The sequence below is a fragment of the Thunnus thynnus genome, chromosome 16, assembly GCF_963924715.1.
Source record: "Thunnus thynnus chromosome 16, fThuThy2.1, whole genome shotgun sequence".
NCBI lineage: Eukaryota > Metazoa > Chordata > Actinopteri > Scombriformes > Scombridae > Thunnus > Thunnus thynnus.
In genome coordinates this window covers 6,676,777-6,698,484 of record NC_089532.1, presented here as the reverse complement: position 1 = coordinate 6,698,484, position 21,708 = coordinate 6,676,777, and the positions used below count along the sequence as shown (strand labels likewise).

Sequence of the window (21,708 nt, the reverse complement as noted above, 5' to 3'; positions counted from 1 at the left end):
GCAATTTTACAACAACGTGCTTCAGTAAGTTAGAAGTTTGTTTCTGTTTGCTGATCATTTCCACTTCAAACCTATTTGATGTGTTATAAAAAACAGACAGAGCGATGATTAACTTGGACCGACGATTTTATGACAGTGAAAAATAAAAAGCAGAGGAAACTGTGTCATTACATGTATAATTGCCTGCAACAGCCGTGTGCTTCTTACATATATACAGTAGATATGAAGCTATTTCCAGTCTTTGTGTGAAGTTAAGCTAACCGGCTTCTGGTGACTCTTAACCAGTGATTCTTTCACAAACAAACATAAACAAAATAAATGTGAATAATGACTCAGTCATAATAAAAAATAATGTTTCAAAGTGCTTCGGCAGTGCCTCCTGGGTTGCTTGTTACCTGAGTTTGGTTTCTCATTGTGCTGCTTCTTTTCTTCAAGTTTGTCTCGGTTTTATTCATGAAAGTATGATTTTCATTTGCAGGTTTTTTCGACTTTATGCTGTTCTTCTCATGTTTGATCCGTTTCAGTGACACTTTCCTCCGATGAATCTTTTTCTTTGTGGTGACTGTGTTGTCTTTCAGGTTGTTTGGAGCTTCTAAAGTGTTACATTGTAAATCAGCTGTGTCCGTGTGATTGCAGTTTAGTGTTACTTTGTCCCTGACAGGTTTTATCGCAGTGATCTTCTTTCTTTTTCTTCCTTTTCTTTCTTCTCCTTCCTTCGATTTCTGTCCTAAAGTATTGTTCTTCATTAGACCATCAGCCACCTGCTTTTTCAGCACTTTGTTTTTCTTCTGAGTTCTTAACTTCTTTCTCTTCCTCACTTTCTTATCAGCTGATTTCCATTTCAGTGTCAAAGCGGTGCTCGTCATCGTCGCGCCGACTGCAGTCCTCGGTTTGATCTCACTGCTCGTCACAGGTGGTTTGGTGGTCAGTTTGAATTTTCTTGGCGGCGGTCTCGTAGGTTTTTCTTTCGTGTCCAGCACAGTCACTGAAATGGCACACATGTCAGTAAGTACCCATTTTCACTTTTTTACTTGTTCAACTCTGCAGCCACATACAGTATGTTGCATTTTAAAAAAGCTGAAATAAGATTAAGTTTGGCTCTGAAAACAGGCCAAAAAGTTTGAAATGTTTTCCTTCTTTGTCTCTTTCTATTTTAAACATATTTGATGTAAAAATGGAAGACTGCTTTTTATAGTTTTATATACAACCTCAATTCAATTGTACAATTCGGCAGCATATGGACATGAAATGAGTAAAAAAAGCAGCTTCTCCTCAGGACAAGGCTATTAAAGACTAAACAGTGACAGTAAGCAATTTTTTGGCTTGACATAAGGAGACGGTCCTCCCAAGAAAAACAACACAACAGGTCGTAATGTCAGTCGCCAAAAACGACCTATAGTTGAGTAAACAGACACCATCTAGCAGAAGTTGGGTGGTTGATTAGATCCTAACTTCCAAAAAGTGGACTTAGTGGACTCTGCTGCAAGAGACCGCAGTTTGCTTCTCCTTTCCAACCGTGAGTTGAGACAGTTTTTTAAAAACTGTCAAAAAAAACCCTACAATTATCGTGGTGTTTCCCGTTGCCATGACAACGAAGGTTGCCTAACTTTAAGGAAGTAGTAACTTTAACACACACCACGTTTCAAGTGATCATTTTAACCTAAACCATGATTTTTCCCCAACCAAGTGTTTTTTTGTGCCTAAACCAGTCTGGTACAACAGCCTGGACAGTCAATCAAGAAAAAAACTGCAGCGCATAGTTAAAAAAGCATCCAAGATCATTTGCAAACCTCTCCCATCAGTTGAATCACTATATATCAAACGCACTATCAAAAAGGCAAATAAAATAATCTCTGACCCTTCTCACCCTACTCACCACCTGTTCCAACTGATGCCCCACAGGAGTCGCTATAGATCCCTGTCCACTAAAACATCCCGTTTCAAACACAGCTTCTTCCCCACTGCCATAAAGACCCTGAACACCCTGCAATAATCTTTGCAATAATCCCTACCTGATGCACCTGCACTTTAAATGTCATGTCAGTGTATATGCTGTCTGTAAATATTGTTATGCAAATTCACGTATATTGTTTGTTGTGCCAGTCCTATGTTAAACTCTTATCTGTTATATGTCTACACAGTGATATGAGCTTCCATACATGCTGTACCAATTCCACCACACTCTGTCGTGTGGTCATTAAACGATCGATTGATTGATTGAAAATGATTAATTGATTATCAAAATACAGATGGAAGTTTTTCTTCGTTGCACAAAGATTTATGTTTGTCATATTATTTACTTGCTAAATCAGACATGTCTGCTTTAGATAAGCTTGTGTTGCTGTCTTCTCTTTCTAACTCGATCTCCTCATGGATGGAGTCCTCTGTTACCGCATTCATAGTATCTCTCCATTCAGGTAGTCTTAGTTTTGTTTGTCCAGGTTCTGTCTCTGAGAGTTTCAGATCTTTTCAAACTGGAACGCCTCTGAATTTGATGTTATTTGACTAAAAATAATCTTCAGATTTAAATGGGTAATGTTTGAATTGGTCTCCCATATAATTGATTTATGTCCATGTAACTGATGCACCTAAGCATGTACGTATAAAAGTCGACAGTTCTCAGGGAGCTGCAGCAAAATTTGATGAATAAAGCAGCTTAATCACACATTTTAATGCCAGTCAACGTTCACCCTGTGTTTGTCTCTTCATGGAGGAATCACATTTCCAAATGAAATAAACAACAAAACATATGTATAAACACTTGATTTTATTCTCAGCAGAATAATCCAACAAAGGGTGTAGTTTATCATTTTCAGCGTAATAAACGAAGCAGTGGGATAAAAAGGACAGTAATCGGGGACAGTAATCCATAAAGTGCAGGTACAAACACTGGCTGAGTCATGACTTGGTGACGTTACACAAAGTGCAAACTTACAACACAAACTCATCATTACATTTTAACTGAGGACAGACTGTAAAAGCTGCACAGTCAATCACAGTGTGATCATAGCTGGTTCTTAGCTTAATTAAGTTTTAGTTTAATGCTTTTTGTATCTAATTAACAAACAGTTACTCATATTGGCACCAGTAATCTCACAATATTACAATAAAGCTGCATTCAATGGCAGCTAGAAAAAAGTAAATGACTGAAACTTATATTACATTAAATAACCAGAAATCCTTTAATATCAGTTACCTGCAGAAATCCAGAAATTCAAGGTATGTTTGTGTATTTTTGATAAAACTAAAATTTCCCATTTTCTGATTTTAAATGAACACAACTGCTAATATCAACAATCTGATTTAGATATTTAGACTCAACCTGTAAGCAGAGTTAGTTTTAATATCTTAATAGTGCAAGAAATGTAGTAATTGGCCAAAAAAATGAGGAATTAAAGAAGGGAAATTCTTTTAGTTGTCATTAACTGAGGCTATGAATTAATATAATAGTTACGATGATCAGTTTTGCTCATAACTGTGCAGCCCTCACATCTACACATCACCACAAACATCTACAAAGGGAAAACGTTGTAAAAACAAAACTGGACAACCTCGTGAACGTAAAACCTCTGAGACAACATTAAGAATGACCACACAGACGTCTCTTTTACACAAAACCTCACAATCCTCCTCCGTCTCGGCTCTGAAAGCCTCAAACCAGATTACAACTTGTGATTTCGATTCTTAGGTGAGCAGCGTATAAAAATAAACTTTATGTCACAAAGTGGAGGTGAGACAGGAGGTGTGACACGAAGGTCATAAGGAAGGTAAAAGGCCGACGAACGTCCGAACAATTCTGTGCTCCGTTAAACGTCAGAAATTCCCGACTAAGAGGGAATCAAACTACTTTAAGTTCCTGTCGTCCAGCTGAGAAAAACAGGGAAGACACACGGATGCAAGCAAACTTTTCATAATGAAAAGTTATTGTGAAGTCATTGATAATTGGTAATTTTAGTTAAATATAGCATTTAGTGTTAGCTACTCAAATACAACTTTACATCTATATAGGGCTGCAACTAATGATTATTTTCATTATCGATTAGTCTGTCGATTATTTTCTCGATTAACCGATTAGTTGTTTGGTCCATAAAATGTCCAAAAGTGGTGAAAAACGTGTTTTTGTTCTGTCCAACAGTTCACAACCCAAAGATATTCAGTTTACTGTCATAGACGACTAAAGAAACCAGAAAATATTCACATTTGAGAAGCTGGAATCAAAACGGTTAATCAATTATCAAAATAGGTGGCGATTAATTTAATAGTTGGCAACTAATCGGCTTTCAGCAGCAACCCGTCGGGTTTCCTCAGTGGACGGAGTTTGCTCAGTTGTCATTGTGCATAAATCCCTTATATGACCACCTGTTATCACATAAAGTTTTAACAGTACGGCGGTCAGTAGCGAGATGATAACCGAGCGTACACCATCTGCTGATGAAGACCGTGAGATAAAGCTGAAAGCCCCCTGAAAAACACTAGCTAGTAGATGATGAGTCGAGATATTTGTCAAAACACTACGTGATCTTAAAGCCGTACTTAAATTCACAAACACACTTCACACTTCAACTTTAAGTGTATTTTCAAGATTATAAATGTGTTAAAAATACTAAAATTTCCCTCCACGGTTTTATAGTTCTGAGTTTCAAAACTTTAACAGAGATCTTGGGTGAAACTTGGTGATTAGTGGGACTGTTTCTTTAAGGTAATGTCGTGTAGCGTTAGCAGCGAGCGGCTCCATGCTGACAAGGCATCACTTGAAACAGTCCCTTCATTTTCTTTTTTGTAAGTAAATCCGACTTCCAGGTAGCCCTAATTTGTGCTTCTTGTGTACTATCATTTGAGTGCAAAGACCAGTAAGAAAAAATACCTTCAAAACAGCTGTTAGTGTTGGTACAACAACCTTCTTGGTTTCATGTGTCATGTATTTATTTTTCAGGAATAAAAAAACGGATGTTTAGCTCTGTGAATGTTAATGTTAATGCTGAGGAACTGAGGAAACTTTCAGAAATGATTTTGATGCAGTGAATGGAACAGATTTGGGTGCATCACGAGCTGAAAGATGAACACTTTAACTTCTCTTCTCACTCAAAAAGTACATTTTTGTTTCAGAATAGGTCCTCGGAAGCACGTTTAACTATCCGCTGAAGAGACAAACCTACCAACTCAACCAGAACTGAACAACATTTGGCTGATGGAGGTCCTAGTTGTGGCTCGGCACATTATTGTCAACGAAAAAAACAATGAAAAAAAAAAAAAAGAGGAAAACAGAGTCAAGGAGTTTGAGAACGGACAAAAGGAATTACTGTATACTGTATAGAAGTGTTACAAAAACTATAGTCATAATTCAGCTTTAAAAAGTATGTAAGTACGTACACGGCTTGTGTTAAAGTAGGAATATTTAACAAAATAGCTCATACAAAACTTCAATACATGAAACTACATTTAAAGCATTTATTTATGTCTGTGTGTGTTTATACTTCACTAGAATCAGTGAATAGTCTGTAGATTACCTTAGACACTGACGCCTAAAGATTTAAATCTGTAAATACTTGTAGCATAGAGCAGAGTTATAAACACGACTTACAGAGAAGAAACAGAAACGTTGTCGCCTGAAGCAAATGACTCTGAACTTTCATCTCTTTTACTCTAAAACTGTGACGAGAAGTCGATCCCTTAAAAAGGAAAAAATCCAGCGTGTGACGTCACTCTTATAGAAACTGGAGATAAACCTGTGATGTTCTTTAAAATTTCAGCAATCATTTTGTCGTGAATGTTTTTCTGCTTCAAGTTTGAGAATCCTACATTTCCCAGAATGCCCGAATACAACCTACCACTGCATTCTGGTGTATTTCCTGCTCCTGTGGGTGTATAAAACGCCCTCTGAGCCTCTTTTCTGATGGACGTCTCTCTGTATAATATTTAAGAAGGTTTAAAACATGCAGCGCTCATCACAGATAGCTGCTTTTCTACCTGCGTTAAAGGGTTTTAAGGTGAATTTGTCCTTCAACCTGGGTGAGACAATTAGGCCTTTTCCACTACATGACTCAACAACCTGAAAATTAATTAGCCATTGACACGGTTTCTGCTTTTGATTCCACTGTGCAGCTTTAGGGCTGCGTTTCTGAACCTAAATTTGTCCGCCACAATGCAACAACTCGTTTGCATTAAGATAAACATCACAAAAACAAACGATGCTGAATTTGTGTTTAGCTAAACACTGCAAGGAAGTGTTGCAGTGTTGCAGAGTAAGCTACCAGTTTAAATATATTTCCCTGTAACATTTGGGTTGTGTAGGTATTTTCAGAGTCTTGTAATGCTTCAAATAGTTAATGTTTTTTTCCACTAAGTAGCGGGTTAATGCTATCTGTCTCCAGGGACGCATCAAGCTCTGCAGAACTGTTCTGATGCTGGTTTCTTGACTCTCTTTGCTCTGTTCTGCTGAACTCCTCCTACAGGTGGGGATGTTTCATGCATTTAATGATACTGATGTTTAAAAGTGTATGTAAAGGAAAGTAAATATTAACCATAGCTGTCCGTCAGCACATGGCAGTGTGTCTACACAAAAAGCGTTTCAGCCTTCGTCTCTTTCATGTGCGTCTGAAGCTTATTTTTGCGCTTCAGGTCTATTTTCTTTCATTTTAGAAACGTAACTATAGTGATGGTGTTTAGGCTTCGGCGCGCTGCCAAAACGCAGGTGACCTACATTTCTCATTGTGCCTGAACGCATCCTGTGCTCACACTCTTCCTCCTGTGTAAACGCAGCGTGAAAATGAAAATATTTGCTCCGTCGTTGCCATAAAACACAGTGGAAACAAGGCAGAACTTTGGCTCAAAGCCTTAAAGCATCTGAAAAGTTCCAGTTATGGGACGCTTCAGGTTACTGGTTGTTAAGTTCCCATAGAGGAAGACCTAAATGCTTCACCTGGAAGATCTGGGTTCAAACTGGTTCCTTCCCACTGAAGGTCCTTTGAGCAAGACATTCAGTCCCTACTTGGTGTTGTTTAGCTGATCTCTGAGGAAGCAGCAAAATGAAAATAAAAAAGTCCCTACAGGGATCCGTAAAGTGTCTCATTACCTCCATCAGGAAACAAAATCCTCGCTGACACACAAACAAATTAACAGCAGCATATAAAATTATTATGTCGTCATGAAACAACTGTGCCTTGATCTGAAGTTATGAAAATGGTTTCTGGAAGGTCGATAATCACATTTCATGGATGTTATAACGTTCAAAGTTCAATGTTTGTGCAGAGAAACATACTGTAACTATAAAAAGGATCATCTGGCAAACAAAAACAATGTCCAAATCAAATCTGAAAAAGTAAAAGGAATTGAATTAGAAACCTCCAAATATCGACTGATATGGACAGATGTTGTGAGCTTGTTTTCCTGCTCAGTTTAGAAACATTAATGCTGCATGCCCTGATTTATGTATTAAATCAAAGAGGATTAAAGAACTCTCTGAGATGTAAATGTGACAAAAATTACAACAACCAGCCTACAGTAGTTGTGGTAAACATGATGTACAAAGTACTTGTTATAGAGGTAATAAAGTTTTTTTTTTTTTTTTCTATAAACATTTCTTTCTTGCAAAAATTACCATGATAAGAACTGGTATCAAGAACTGATGAAGAAACCGGATCAGACGGATAAGCGGAATCAGAACTGGCGTTAATAAAAATCCAAACGATACCAACCCCCTCCCCCCCCCCGGAGAGACGGGGTAGAAAACACTTGGGTGTGTGCTGCCTGCGGGTCCAGTCTTCACATCACTGGTCCCGAGCTTCGTACAGAAGTTTGGCCGCCTGCGGAGGAGACGGAGGAAAGACGAGTTAATGTGGCGTTAAGAACAGGAAGGTTGACAAAACACTGAAATTTACAAGTTACCAAAAGGTCAAAAAAAGTCAAGATCTTTAAGACACTGTAGGTCGAAGCTTGCAGATTTAATTGTGCTGTATAAATGGATTAACAATTAATACATTTTATGTTTATCATTCTTAATGATAAAGCCCCTCGGCTTTGGAACGACCTGCCTGAGGAGACACAGTTCGCAGAATCAGTAACTTCTTCGCTTCTTAAAACCCATTTCTACAGATTTGCTTTTATGTCACCTCTCTATTGCTTTTCATTGTCTTCTACTGTCGTCTTCTTAATGTCAGACTTGTTATTGCTTTCTGTGTCGAGTCTTTTTGCTTTTGTATTGTACCGCCTTTGCTTTGTCTGTCAAAGCACTTTGTAAACTCTGTTTTTAAAAGGAGCTATATAAATAAAGATGACAAATAGTGTTCTGTGTGGGTTTCATTTCTGAGAGTCCAAAGTACTTTCAGGCAGCACCTTTAACCTCTTATGTTTTTTTTGTTTACAACACCGGGGGGGGGTCGACTGTGCATGCTATTATCCTTTTTTGCCAGGAACAAAAAAAAAGTCTCGTTCATGGAGTTAAAAGAGTCTACAGCCACACTAGCAGCCCCATGAGGCCGTAACGCTCACTACACACCAGAAACCTTTCTACTGTCCTGAGGGAGAAAAGGTCGCTTGTTACCAAAACCAACCTGTTATATCATCTGTATGCTGATCATTTTAAACGCTGGTGATATTCTACATTTTTCCTCATCAACAAAACAAACAATGTGTTAATCCAACTCTTGATACTTCCTAACCTTCCAACTCTGTCTGTGGCACTCAGCAGCGTAAATATATATTGTTCCTCTTTTTCCTAAAAAAGCTGCCACTGTTTTTTTTTTTTTTTTAGAAACAAGCAGGAGAAATTACTGCATTTGTTGGGGGGCTATTTTCAGTGGAGGATGAGTCCTCTGGTGCTCTAGTGAGTATTTCTGACAGCAGGACGGTGTGTGTGTGAGATTGAGTTAAAATAAACTACAGTGTGTGTTCATGGCATTGACGCGTTTGTAATTGTTTTTGGACAATAACGGAGGTCTACAGCACAGAGGAATAAGAAAATATATGAAGATATAAGAGTCATATCCTTTAAGGTGAAAAGTGAATGTTTACATAAAATCTGATTATTTTCTACCTTGTGCATTGCAGCCAACCATAGTGAGGCCACTTTCTTGTCGTCTGCTGCCTCCATGCGGAGCTGCTGGACGTCCTGAGAGCCCATTGGTTTGTATTGGAGCAGCATGCCGGTGGCCCGCGACGTCCCTCCTGCGCACACACACACACAAAGATCAGGTTAAATGATAAAAGAAAACATAACAGGGAAAAAGAAAAATAACAAACTAAAACTAAAAATTTAAAGAAATCACTTGAGTAGAAATCCTTTTTTTTCTCAGATCATGTTTCTGCTTCCGTATCCGATCAGTCAAAGTTCTGTCAGTTCTCAACAATATCAATCACAACCAGTTGAAAACGATTAATGCATGCACGAACATACAGATGCAATAACAAACAGATGTCGGAGGAGTAAAAATGAAATCATGGAAGATTAAAAATCGATGAGAACAGAATAAAAATGATCTTTCATGCTTTTAAAAACATGATAAAAGGAATAATGAATATAAATACACGATGACAGCAACACAAACTAAATCAGGTGTGAAGAGGATTCAAAATGCTGAAATCAAATAACAACTACATGATGAGAAGTCTGCGATCACATCGTTTCATTCCTTTGAGACACACGTGTTGTATGAAGAGGCAGGAAACACATGAAGACATGAACGTGTCCCAAACAGCACCTGAGCATCGTGAAGCGGACGGTGTTTAAGACACTACGTCAGTACTAAACTTAACACTGCTCAAAATTTAATTATAATAATGACATTAAAATATGGAGATTTATTAAAAACAGTTGCATTGTTGTTGTCTGAGAAAACCTGTTGATACTGTTTACGGAGTTGAGAATCTACGACTGATGAGCCGCTTCACAGTACGGATCCTTAAAGGTGAAAAGCTTCATAATTATGAACTTTAAAATGACAACAACTCTGTCTGCTGAACTACCTGGTCGAAATTATTGAACCTAGATCAGTAATGTAAAAAAAATCTCTTTTATGAGCAGAAAAAGGTCATTATCTTCTTTAAAATCACTTCTTAAAACTCCTTTTTATTGGATAGTCTATGAATAATTTGTTTATTTATGTTCATTTATGCATGATATTTTATTGTGTTTTATACACTGCACTTTTTTGATTTGTATCTTATGTACTTGTGATACATTTGTAGTACTGGTTTTTACTGGTTTCTGTCTTTGGATTTTATTCTTTTTTAACGTTTGTTGTGTATAAAGCACTGTTTATGTCTACTGTCTATCTCAGGTTCAGAGCAGAAGTTCAGTTTACAATGATTTTCAGCACTGTGCAAAAGTTTTAAGCACTTTAGATGTTTAGATTCTTCTCCATAACGCAACACCATCAGGGAGGCGTCTGACTGTCCCAAATTTATTCTGCAGCCTGACAACGATGAGTCATTAAGAACTATCTTCACCTACAAGAAGAAGGAGCCCTGCAGCAGATGGTCTCTGATCTCAACATCATGGAGTCAGTCTGGGATTAACATGAAGAGACAGAAGTAGCAGAAGAACTGTGGCGACTTTTCCAAGATGCAGGAACAACCGACCTGCCGACTACCTGAAACACTGTTTCTGCTGTTTACTCAACTTTGTATGAAGTTAAGTGATAAATAAAAACTATTCATGGCGTCCTCACTTTACTTATAGAGCCTAAAACTTTTGCACGGTTCTGTAAATCAGAGAAAAGCTCACACCTGAGGAGCTGGAACCAGCAAATTGTTGCATTTCTGCTTGAAAAGTAAAGCTACAGATTAATTAGTTTATATTAAAAGACTAATCATTTCAGCCCTAATTAACTTAACTGAAAAAGGCCCTGCTTTTTTAAATGTAATAGTATTCAGGCCAATACTGTACAAGTCTGAACTATGGGAATAACTCATTAAAATTTGTGGCGTTTCATTTTTTCTACCAAGATGCTTTTGGGACTCATTGAGGCGTAAACATAAAGCAGAATAGTTTCGATAGTTTTATTTTCATGCAGCTTCATGCGGACAAGATGCAAAACAAGAGAAACCAGATCAGATAAGAAGGAGGGACGGAGTGACAACAATTAGTGACTCAATACAGACGGAGGCTTTGTGGAAAAGCTAACCTTCAGAGATACAGTGACTGTCCAGCAGACTGGTATAAGTGTGAATGTCATTCTCTGAGCCCAGCGGAAGAAGAAGAAGAAGAAGAACCGGGTGTCAAAGCAGCAGAGGAGAAACGGTGTGTTAATGTTAGTTTAGAGAAAAGACAAACAGGCTTTTAGTGTTAATCCACAAACTTCTCAGATAGTGTGTGGATCCGACTCAAGAAGAAAACCAGAGTTTCCATCACACTTTATACAATGGAAATTAATAAATTAAAATTTTCTTTGTCAAAACAAGCAATACAAAACTGTCAACAACATGCAATGAATGTTTTATCGCAACAGGGGGTTTTCAGGGTTTTCTTTCTTTAGTCTCACCTCCTGGACTCGTCCCATCTGTCAAAATCTGCATGCTGGAGATCCGAGACAACTCCACCTCGAAGTGACTTTCACCGTCGAGGAAGAGATACCTGATGTTTGGGTCAGAACAAACAAAACTGATTCCACATCTCGACTAATAAGACTTTTATTCTTACCAACTGTTATTTTGAATATTTGAAAGACCAATAAGCACATTTTATGAAATATCTGTTAAACATAAGACTCTTAAAGACTCTTTGGCCCTGATCTTGCATCCAGGTAGGTCCAGATTACATCTAGATCCACTACATATGAACAGCTGTTCACACATGATGTCAGAATGTGTTTCAAATTATTCTTCAGGATCATTTGAGATCAGATTAAACTTGATTCAAACAGAGGAAACTGGGGAAACAATGAGGGAACATGTCACCCATTTCAACAGTGTGACTCAATAATGTTTATATATAATATAATAGTACAATAATTTCTGGACAACAATGGAGCACTTTGGCAAAAGGAATAAAATATCAGGCTTTGGATGCAAACACGCAATATTCGTTAGTAGATCAATTCATTGTTGGATTTGTTGACAAAAAAAATAAATAAATGAATGTCACCAATGTTATCTGTTAGCATGTTTAAGTCATTTTTAATGTTAGCATGTTGACATACTGAGTGTAGGATTTTAAAAGCTCACCTGTGGTTGTTGGAGAGGCGACACGTCATGGTTTCAGACTTCTCTGACGTTCCCAAAGTGACAACAAAGGTGCCGCCTGGAAACAGAAAACTCATCATGTGATAAACAGAAAAAGAGGAAACTCTCCAAACATCTTTCTGACAAAATTTTAACACATGTACATATGAGCATAAGTTGTGACATCACAACAAGTTCGGAGCCAAACGTGATCCAGAAAGAGAATTATAATAACCGACGTACCAATCTGGATCTACTGCTTTTGAACTGTGAAGCATTGTGGATACATATATTAAACACACTATCACCACATGGACTGATTTAAAAGCTAGACTTGAGATATTTCTTTACAAACTAACTGTTATTGTAATTCGTTGGAAATGATACTGGAATTAAGATTTTTTGTTTGCTCCCTTGGCTGAGTTGACTTGTTTTTATTTAACCACAAGATGGTGCTACAACATATAAAGACAACAACAATACAAGTGACACAGATGATGGCTGGTTTACTGAATGATGTAATTATCAAATATGATGATGTGTGTGTGTGAAGTACAAAAAGTAATTTTCAACCAATTATTCTTAATTGGCCCCTGATGAAGAAATAAGCTGAAACTCTGGATTTGATTCAACATGATGCTGTTTGAATAAAGTTAATCAAAATGATGAAACCAGCAAGTCTATATGAGAGACATATTATTCAAAGTATTTTCATGAGTTTTAAAACATGTGTGCAGGATATCTTTGAAAGCAGTTTTTGTTAAACCGTAACAAATTGTTCTCAGCTCCTTGGCTCAGCGCTGCAGCAAAACAGACAAATATTTAAAGGGAAATATCTCAGATTATTGCTTTATACATCCATCTTGTGTCCCCGTTCTTGTGCTGAGCTATTGATAACTTCATCATCAATAAAGCATGAGGCCTCAACACGCTGCAGGCTTTCCATCGCATTCAGCGTTCAGCTCAGTCGTCGCCCCGCAGCTCCGAGCTGCTGATGGATTTTTCATTAAGAGCCTGACTGACTACTGACCGCTGCTGCTGCGTATTTATAGCTTCACACTGAACAACAACACAATGGATTATCAGGACAGGATGGAGGCACTCTGCAAGATTATTTCACAGATGATTTTTATGTATGTGAGCGACCAGGAAGAGAGAGTTTGTGTCATGTGACAGATCAAAAAAAAAAAAAACCTGCTGAGTAAACAAATGGCAGGCAGCCAGTTTCCACACACGGACAGATTAAAAGAAGATACCAAAGTTCAAAATGTAATGAATTATTAATAGGAAACAGTGACTAGACAATATTTCAAAACGTCAACATTTATAGCTGCAGTTTACTTTGCTGTTTCAAATGAAGTGATCATAGATTTGGCTGAGTAACTGTGAAATTATTTCTGAATATGGTGCAAATATGTTAAATAACATACAAAATTATTATTTAAGGGATGAAAAATGTTAAAAACTAGCACAAAAAACTACAATTAACACTTTTATAATTCAACTCTTGATACATGTGGCTGATATGTTTTGCCAATAATCTCATTATTTTATCTTTTTAATGCAAGAAAATAAAAATTTATATCAAACATGAAGGAAAAATGTGAGAAATTAGCAACTAAAAAAAGAATTAAAAGCATAATATGTGGAAAAATATGCTGCTTTATGGCAACTTATGATCACTTTCATCATTTATTAATCCTCCAATTGTTTTCTTGATTAATTAATTGATCGTTTAGTCTATAAAAAGGAAAACAGGCATCACAATTTCCTAAAGCCTGAGTTCATGTCTTCAAAAAGTCTTGTTTTGTCTGACCGACAGTCTAAAGTCCTAAAATATTCAGTTTACAATTATATAAAACTCTTAATGGGAGAAGCTGGAACCATCAACTGATCAACTAATTGATTTCTGCTCTAGCGTCTGCTTCATTTAAAAATATAAATCTCAGTTAAACCTCTCACCTCCGAGGAGCACTTTGAGCTGCTTGTCGTAGAACTCCATCTCCTTCTGAGAGACCAGGCTGCACTCGGCGCACTGTCGCACCGGATCGACGAAGCACATGCGGGGCAGCACCACCTTCTTACTGCAGCACTTATCGCAGAAACACCGGCCGCACCGCCGACAGTGATGCTGCAGGAAACATGAGTTACAGTCAGCTTCACTACGACTTTCATCTTTGTCTGTCAAACATAACACAACTTAGAAAATCAAAAATAGTAGCGTGTAAAAAACTATAAATCTGAGCTGCACTGTGTTCCTCTACGATCACCATATGAGACGTTAAGTTTGTCCCAATTTCATACAACAAACCAACTCTGAACATGTTTTTAGTATGTTGCGTGTTCACACTGGAAAAGAGTGAACACTGAGTATAAAAAATTATTATGCAACACATTGATCAAATAAAATGTGAGAGCTGCTCACAGCTGGAAAAAAGCCAGAACTAATGATACATAATAATATATTAGAAAACAAAAAATAACTATTGAATAATTTGGGGGGAAATTCTTACAGTTGCAGTTTGATCGCTTTTGAAATGTACATATTGCATCATTTCCTGTTACTGTAAAACAATGAGGCATGTTTTTTTATACACTAGCTGTAAAAAATAGTACACTATAAATATTAGTATATAATATATACTGTATACAACTAGTTTTGGGACACAGCTGAGCTTCTGTATACACTAATACTGAGCAGGTTTTCATTATATAGTGTGTTCACACCAGAAAAGTACCAAAATGTATACAGTATACTACAGTATAGTACAGCACAGTATACAGAATATATAAGCCAGGCAGTATTCACAATAAATACAGATGTTTTTTTTGAATGTGCACCATTCTCCCACAATGCAATGAACACAGAGGAGGAGCTGCTCACAGCTGGAAGACATTAAAATAAATGGAGTGTCGAGGTGAAACAGCTTCAGAAAGAAACAGAAAAATAAGTATTGAGTATTGAAGTATTTGTTGACAGTTTCTGCAGGGTTACGTTTAAGACTTTTTAAATACCACATAGAAGACCTGATGGAAAATCAGCAGGGACAATATGACCTAGAATTATTTAATATTTGTTATTATTATACCACATTTTGTCTGTATCTCTCAGCTCTATATAACAAAAATTCATAATGATATAACTAACTTAATGACCCAAATAAATTGCTGAAATGGATGGATTAATAACAGAAAAATGATTCATTCATTATTCATTAAAGTTTTTGCTGTAATTGAAATTTGACCTCTGAGTCAATGAGCTTTGTAGCAGCAGCGACAGTGTTTGCTGCAGTTTACCGCAAACTTTTCAGCTTGTGAGCCAATAAAATGAATCAATGTCTAATTGTGACCCTTCATCACAGATTATAACCTTAGTGTGGACATGAGATGTAGCACCAAAGAGTTCAGTTTCATCCTCAAAGATGTTTCAGCTGAATGATTATGAGGGGTCTGGAAAAATAAACCTATTTTTGTGTATCATAAACACATAGTTTGCTCTCTTGTCCCATCATCCTCTCAGATTTCTCTTTAGCAACTGTTTTACAGTAAAAACCATAACAGTGACTGTACAGTGAGCTCATGGTTTTCTGCTGTAGTCTGACTGCAGTGACAGGAAGTCGGTCAGTGGAAACTGCTGCGTCTGTCAAGTGTTTTTGTTCCAAAAACAGTTTTAGCCAGAAAGTGATTTTTTGCTGCAACAAGTTTGCAGAAAAATAGAATCACTGATATTATTATTAATAAAACTGCAGGTATATTCTGATCATGTGGTGCTACAGGATGTTAAAAATCTTGCCAAAGCCCTTTAAAAAGGGACAGAACATGAAACAATCAAAACTAACGGAAACCTTAAGGAACACACCGTATGATTACACTTTCTGGATCTTCAAAACTGCCTCAAATGCAGAAAAAAAGCTAAAAATGAAAGTTAAAAAGTGTTAAAACATCAAGATACCAAGGAAGTGAGTAATGCAAAGGACTTGAATTGTGCAATTCATTCAGTTGAAGGAAGACTCAATATTCACATTGTGTCACATCGTGTCAGTTACGCTTCTTATTTTAGTTTTAAATATACAGCTGGCAGTTACATTAATGAAGGTGGTATGTGACCAGTTAGTTAGGCACAGAAGGTTTTCTGAGCTGATTTTACCATAAAATGGTAATGGTAAAATATTTTCAGACAAATCTAAAATAGGACAAAGAGTCAAAGTGTTATTATGTCAGTAGTCTTTGTAAAAATAAAACTGTCATTACAGAGGCGTCAGTGTGAATCTGTGCCAAAATAAATGAACAGAAGCCAAGTGGGGGGAAAAAATGTGAGGTTTCACAACACAGACAAAATGAAAGCTTCAAAATCTTCTGGAAAACTTTCCTTTCTTTCCAACTTGAGGCTCTTTTCAGAGAGTCGGATAAAGCTGTGACTTGTTGTTGTGTTGCAAAACAAAACAGACCTTTCTTCTGATGAAGTCGAACTTGGTGTCACACTGCATACATCTCGGGCACTGGAGGACGGGAAAGAGGAAAAACAGGATGTTACACAACATGCTGAGTAGGGCGGATTCAAGCTCAACAGCAGCTGGACAGAATATAACAAAATAGTTAGTTTAGGTTTCTGACCCAGATGTCATCAATAAAACAACAGACAGGCAGCAGGTTGTTGCTGCAAGATCATCATGTAAACAAGGTGGCAGCAGCAACCAATAAAACCATTTGTGTTAAGTGAAGACAGTTAAAGATGCTGTTTTAGATGCTTTAAACACTCTCGCCAAGGTGTTTTACACCTGAGCTCACATGCTGTTTAGTATTCATTTTTGCCTTTATTTGACAGTAGAAGAGGTAGAGAGAGAGGAGTATAACCTGCAACACAAGTCCACGGCCAGAATCGAACCACAGACTGCAGATGTTTTACTACAGTGTTACTACGTACCGCTGACAGGTTCTATTGCCGTCATTACCTTGAACACAGCACAGACACTCTCCTGCCTTCATTACCCGTTTCACAAGGGAGTGTCTTTATACTGATAAAAGAAAGGAAAATCAACCACAGCTGCTTTCATCTTATGTGAGAGACAAAGAGAGAAAACACCATGTTCCTCCACACTGGTCAGGTTTCTGCCAGCAGCGGAGATTTTATTTCAGCTTTGGGGAGAAGCTGCTTCAGGTAATATCACGATGAAACTGATTACATGATATTGCATCGTGGACATTGTGGTTGTGTGCTATGCGTGGTAGGCTACCAGGGCGCCCCCTGAAAGGTAATTCTAAGTTTTTATTCAATTTCTGTGTCATGCTAAACATTTGGCCCATCCCACATGGGATTACAATACACCTCTGTTTTATAAAGCATGCATCTTACAGTAGTATATATACAAAGTTTATACAGAAGCATGTGGAAAAAGAAAAGACACACAAACAAACTGAAACTGAAATCAGAGCATTTTCATATCTGCAGATTATCTCGATAAAGGGCTTGTTTTTCTTCTCGCAGTCTTTCTCAGGGTAACTTTATATGTTTCATATGTGAACAGCCAACTCAGTCTTTGTGTGTCATCCATATTAACAAAATCAATATCATTATTTTTATCTTACTAGACAAAGTATCATACAGTTCCCAATAAACAGGACAGTAGAAAACAAAATGAAACTCATTTTCTTCATCACATATCAACAAATCCACTTTTCTTCTTCTAGATTAACAAACTGTCCAATAGAGATCTTTGCTTTTTAGACAGATTATATACACAACATAATTCTCAGCACCGTATTCGGTTTTTATCATCATAAATATACAGTTTTGGTTTCATCCATATATCATCAGCCTGCTGCCCTTTGAGCAAACAGACTCTCTGAACAAACATTCATTATTAAAATAAAGCTTCACCAAACGCAGCGTTGCAGATTAATGTGCTCACATCTTTTGACCAGAAACCAATAATTAGTTTATCCATAATTGAAGCATCTTTCAACGAGCCATAAGAGCCTATTTATATCAATGTTTAATAACAGACAGATTTATGAATGTGGACAAAGTTATGACCGAGCCCAGAGATAAGGACCGAAGTAGCTAAAAGCACCTTCACCAAATTTGGATCTTATTCTAGGTACAGTTACAGAGTTTTTCCATTAACGAGACTTAACGACCCTGAACATGAACCTTTTCCTTTACATTCTACAAACCAGGAAGGATCGGCACCATGTCACTGAAAATGCGACACTTTTTGGCTGTATGTCATTCTAATTTAAAAAGGTATTTTCAGACTGCAACTAACAATTATTTTCATTATCAAATAATCTGTCAATCATTCATTTAGTCGCTGAAATATGAAAGAATAGCCACCGAATCACAGTTTCTCACATGATGTGGAAAGGTGTGTGCCTGGATGCTGTTCAACCCTTTTCAGACTCTTCCTCTAGATGATGGGACTTAAATTGTTGTTATGGTGACCCATCATTAATACAGCTATTCTCAGGGATTAAAGCAAGTAGGAAATGTGTACACTGTATTGAATTAAAACTGCTCTATGCCTGAATCATTCATGGTGCCTGAGAACTTTAAACTCTGATATTCTTCCTGTAAACCGTTGACAGATTATATTGAAGATGGAAAACAGCAGATGAGAAATGATTAACTTTTCTGGCTGTAGTTTACTGTCAGTCAGGGTAAAGTGCCTCTGTGAGAGGACAAACAGTACAGCAGACAGTTGGTGTTTGTCCTGCTGTAGTTTTACTGCACTGACAACAGACCAGTCAAACAAACAGACACACAGAGAGGCTGCAACTAGCATAGCAGCTCCAACCGGATAGCTACATACGACGAGCTACGTGCGGACGCAACATACAAAGTAACAGCTGTTTTTATCACTTTAACGCTCTCTGCTGTAGATAAACACATTGAGTGCGTCTGACAGGGCTGTTCAGGCTGTTTTTCCAGGCTGTTTGTCTAGCTGGCTCCGTTAGCTGCCAGGCTGGCCGCGGATGCCTGCAACGCCCAGTGCGTCAAGCTCCCCGCAGTGAGCGCGAGGAGACCGGATGTACAACGACCTCACCTCCCCTTCACCTGAAAGTCATCCTTTCTGCACCTTGGAAACATTCCCAAAGTCTCAGTAAAAGTGTCACAAACACATATCTGTTCAACGTTTTTATGGCCGCAAGTAAAACTAGAAATATTGTACACCTCTGCCAACCAGTCAGTTTACATCCATGTCTGTCCAGACTCATATAATATTTGTAGTGAAGACTTTGAAGTAATTTAATAAAAAGGTATTAAGTGTATTTTCCTTGTATGTCTTCTAGAGCCCGACCAATATATCAGTCAGCTGATATTATTATTATTACCAATATTGGCCTATCACAGATCTTTCGGTATCGGCATATATGTTTTCCGATATTTTTTTAATAATTAAAAGTTATTTAGGCAGCATTTTATGTATATTTGTTCCTTTTTCTTAATTCAAGTATAATATATATGTACATATGATTTTTTTGTTGTTATTTTTTGATTTATATTTTTTATTATCATTAAATTCTGAGTGAAGTTAACTGTTTCAGTGCACTAGTGTCATTTTATACAATAAAGTTTATTATTAATCTGTAAAATATCATGCCTCCATTACATATCTTTGTCATAAGGATCACTGAAAAAAATGTGCATTTATGTAAATATTCTGTATATATCAGATTATTAGCCGATATATCAATATCAGAATTTTTTTACTCCATAATATCAGTATTGGCATCGGCCCAAAATATCCAGTATCAGTCTGACTGTAATGTATTGTGACCGTTATGGTGTTGAATAACGGCAAGAAAAGTATTTTTTGCAAAACATCATGATGTCACAGTGAAGCTGACCTTTGACTTTTTGGATATAAATTATTAGACATTTGTGTTTAACTTTACGATTCATATAAATTCTTGAGTTATGGCCAAAACATGTTTTGTGAGGTCAAAGTAACCTTTGACCATCAAATTCTAATCAGTTCATCCTTGAGTCCAAGTGGATGTTTGTGCCAGATGTAATGAAATTTCTGGTTGGGCCAATCACAACCATTTCTCTAATACAGGGAGGGTTTGATATGATGACTGTACAGCGGAGCGCCATTGAGGAATTTCGTAAACACGTTCTGTTGACAGTATTAAACGAACAGTGTATTTTCTCTAAAAGAAGAACGAACAACTGAACTTAAAGCTTTTGTTGATGGCAAAGAGGTGTTTGCTGTACTTCTGACAGGATTCAGTGCATCACTCAGCGCTACGTCAAATGTTTCATTGCTGATTGGTTGTAGAGTATAGAGTTTGACAGTAAAAGGCTTTTTTCACATTCATCTGCTGAAAGTGGAAAGTTTCTCTGAGCTCATTGAAAATCAGATTTGAAGGGCCGGGACTATGAGCATGATTTCTGACATCACAACTAGTTTGGAGCCAATCGTGGTCCAGTATTCAACTTACACAAGTGTGATGTGGAAACAAAAGCCTCCAGGCACGTACACTGAGAATGGACTTTACAGTGAAGAAAGAGACATCATGTGTCCAATAGTTAAACCTCTGAGATTAAATATATTTACATATTCTGGATTTTTAATGAGAGAGAATGAAGTGATGTCATTTTAAAGATTTTAACAAGAATATTGAATTTTTTGTTGGAAAAAACCATATCAGACACAAATTATAATTTGGAGCAGAGTATTTTACATACATCTTAGAACTTGTCTAGAGGATACTGGATGTATTGAATGGATTTCTTTGATCCAAAATGTCCAAAAACAATTCGCAAACGGCTGGTTTATTTTGAAAACCACAACCGGAACAGCTACGCTTCCTATCCTCGCTAGCTTGTCGCTAATAGCTCCGCTGTGTCAAACAAATCCCCCTCGCCTGTCTCACCTCTTTATCCGGGACCCACTGCGGCTCGTCCAGGGAGAAGGGGCTGTTAAAGGCACCGTTTTCCGGCACCATGCGCAGGCCGCTGGGGCTCCGGACCAGCTTCTTTCCGTCAGGCACTGAAGACATTTTCCTTCGGCGGCGGTTCGTCCTCACACTACAGCAGAGGCTAACTCCTCTCTGAACACGCCCCCCAACTTGGCTGACAGACCGTTTGACCAATGAGAGCGCAGGACTGGTGTCACGTGGTGTGCTGGGCAGAGTGGAGTGTTTTGGTTTTTACAACCGCACCCATTGGCTGAAAATACACACGCTGCTGAAGGATGGGGAAAAAATATATTATAATAATAACAATTAATTCATGAAGAATATAAATAAATATATACTTTATTACATCAGCTGAGATAAATAATATATAAATATTTAGCATGCTGCTGAAGAAGAGAGATAAAAAATAAAATTAAATGCACAATATGTAATTTTCTGCCACTCTCAAGTTTGATGATGTTGTGAAGTACCATGGGATTATGGGAGTTGTTGTCTTCATTGTTAAACAACCACCATTGTCGTCATTGCAGTCAGCTTCTCCTGGTTAGCCATACTTTCTTTCCTAGGATGGCAAAGTCATGACCTGCCTTTCTCTGCCTCTGATTGGCTTACCCTGATATTCTTAGC

The 21,708-nt window shown here is 37.5% G+C and overlaps 1 protein-coding gene across 2 annotated transcripts; it reads right to left on the bottom strand.

Annotated features, from left to right (window-relative positions):
* Window positions 1-2,748: 2,748 nt before the first annotated feature.
* zfyve21 (zinc finger, FYVE domain containing 21) lies at window positions 2,749-21,235 on the bottom strand. Of its 2 annotated transcripts, XM_067613370.1 has the most exons (8): window positions 21,037-21,235; window positions 16,605-16,655; window positions 14,119-14,287; window positions 12,160-12,235; window positions 11,478-11,569; window positions 11,121-11,174; window positions 9,032-9,162; window positions 2,749-7,802 (listed from the first exon to the last, which is right to left on the bottom strand). In XM_067613370.1, the coding sequence occupies exons 1-8, from the start codon at window positions 21,160-21,162 to the stop codon at window positions 7,767-7,769; spliced, it is 735 nt and encodes a 244-aa protein (XP_067469471.1). In that variant the 5' UTR covers window positions 21,163-21,235; the 3' UTR covers window positions 2,749-7,766. The 2 variants fall into 2 exon arrangements, with proteins under 2 accessions (XP_067469471.1, XP_067469472.1); XM_067613371.1 differs by lacking the exon at window positions 11,121-11,174 and having other exon boundaries at window positions 21,037-21,234.
* Between the last annotated feature and the right edge of the window lie 473 nt (window positions 21,236-21,708).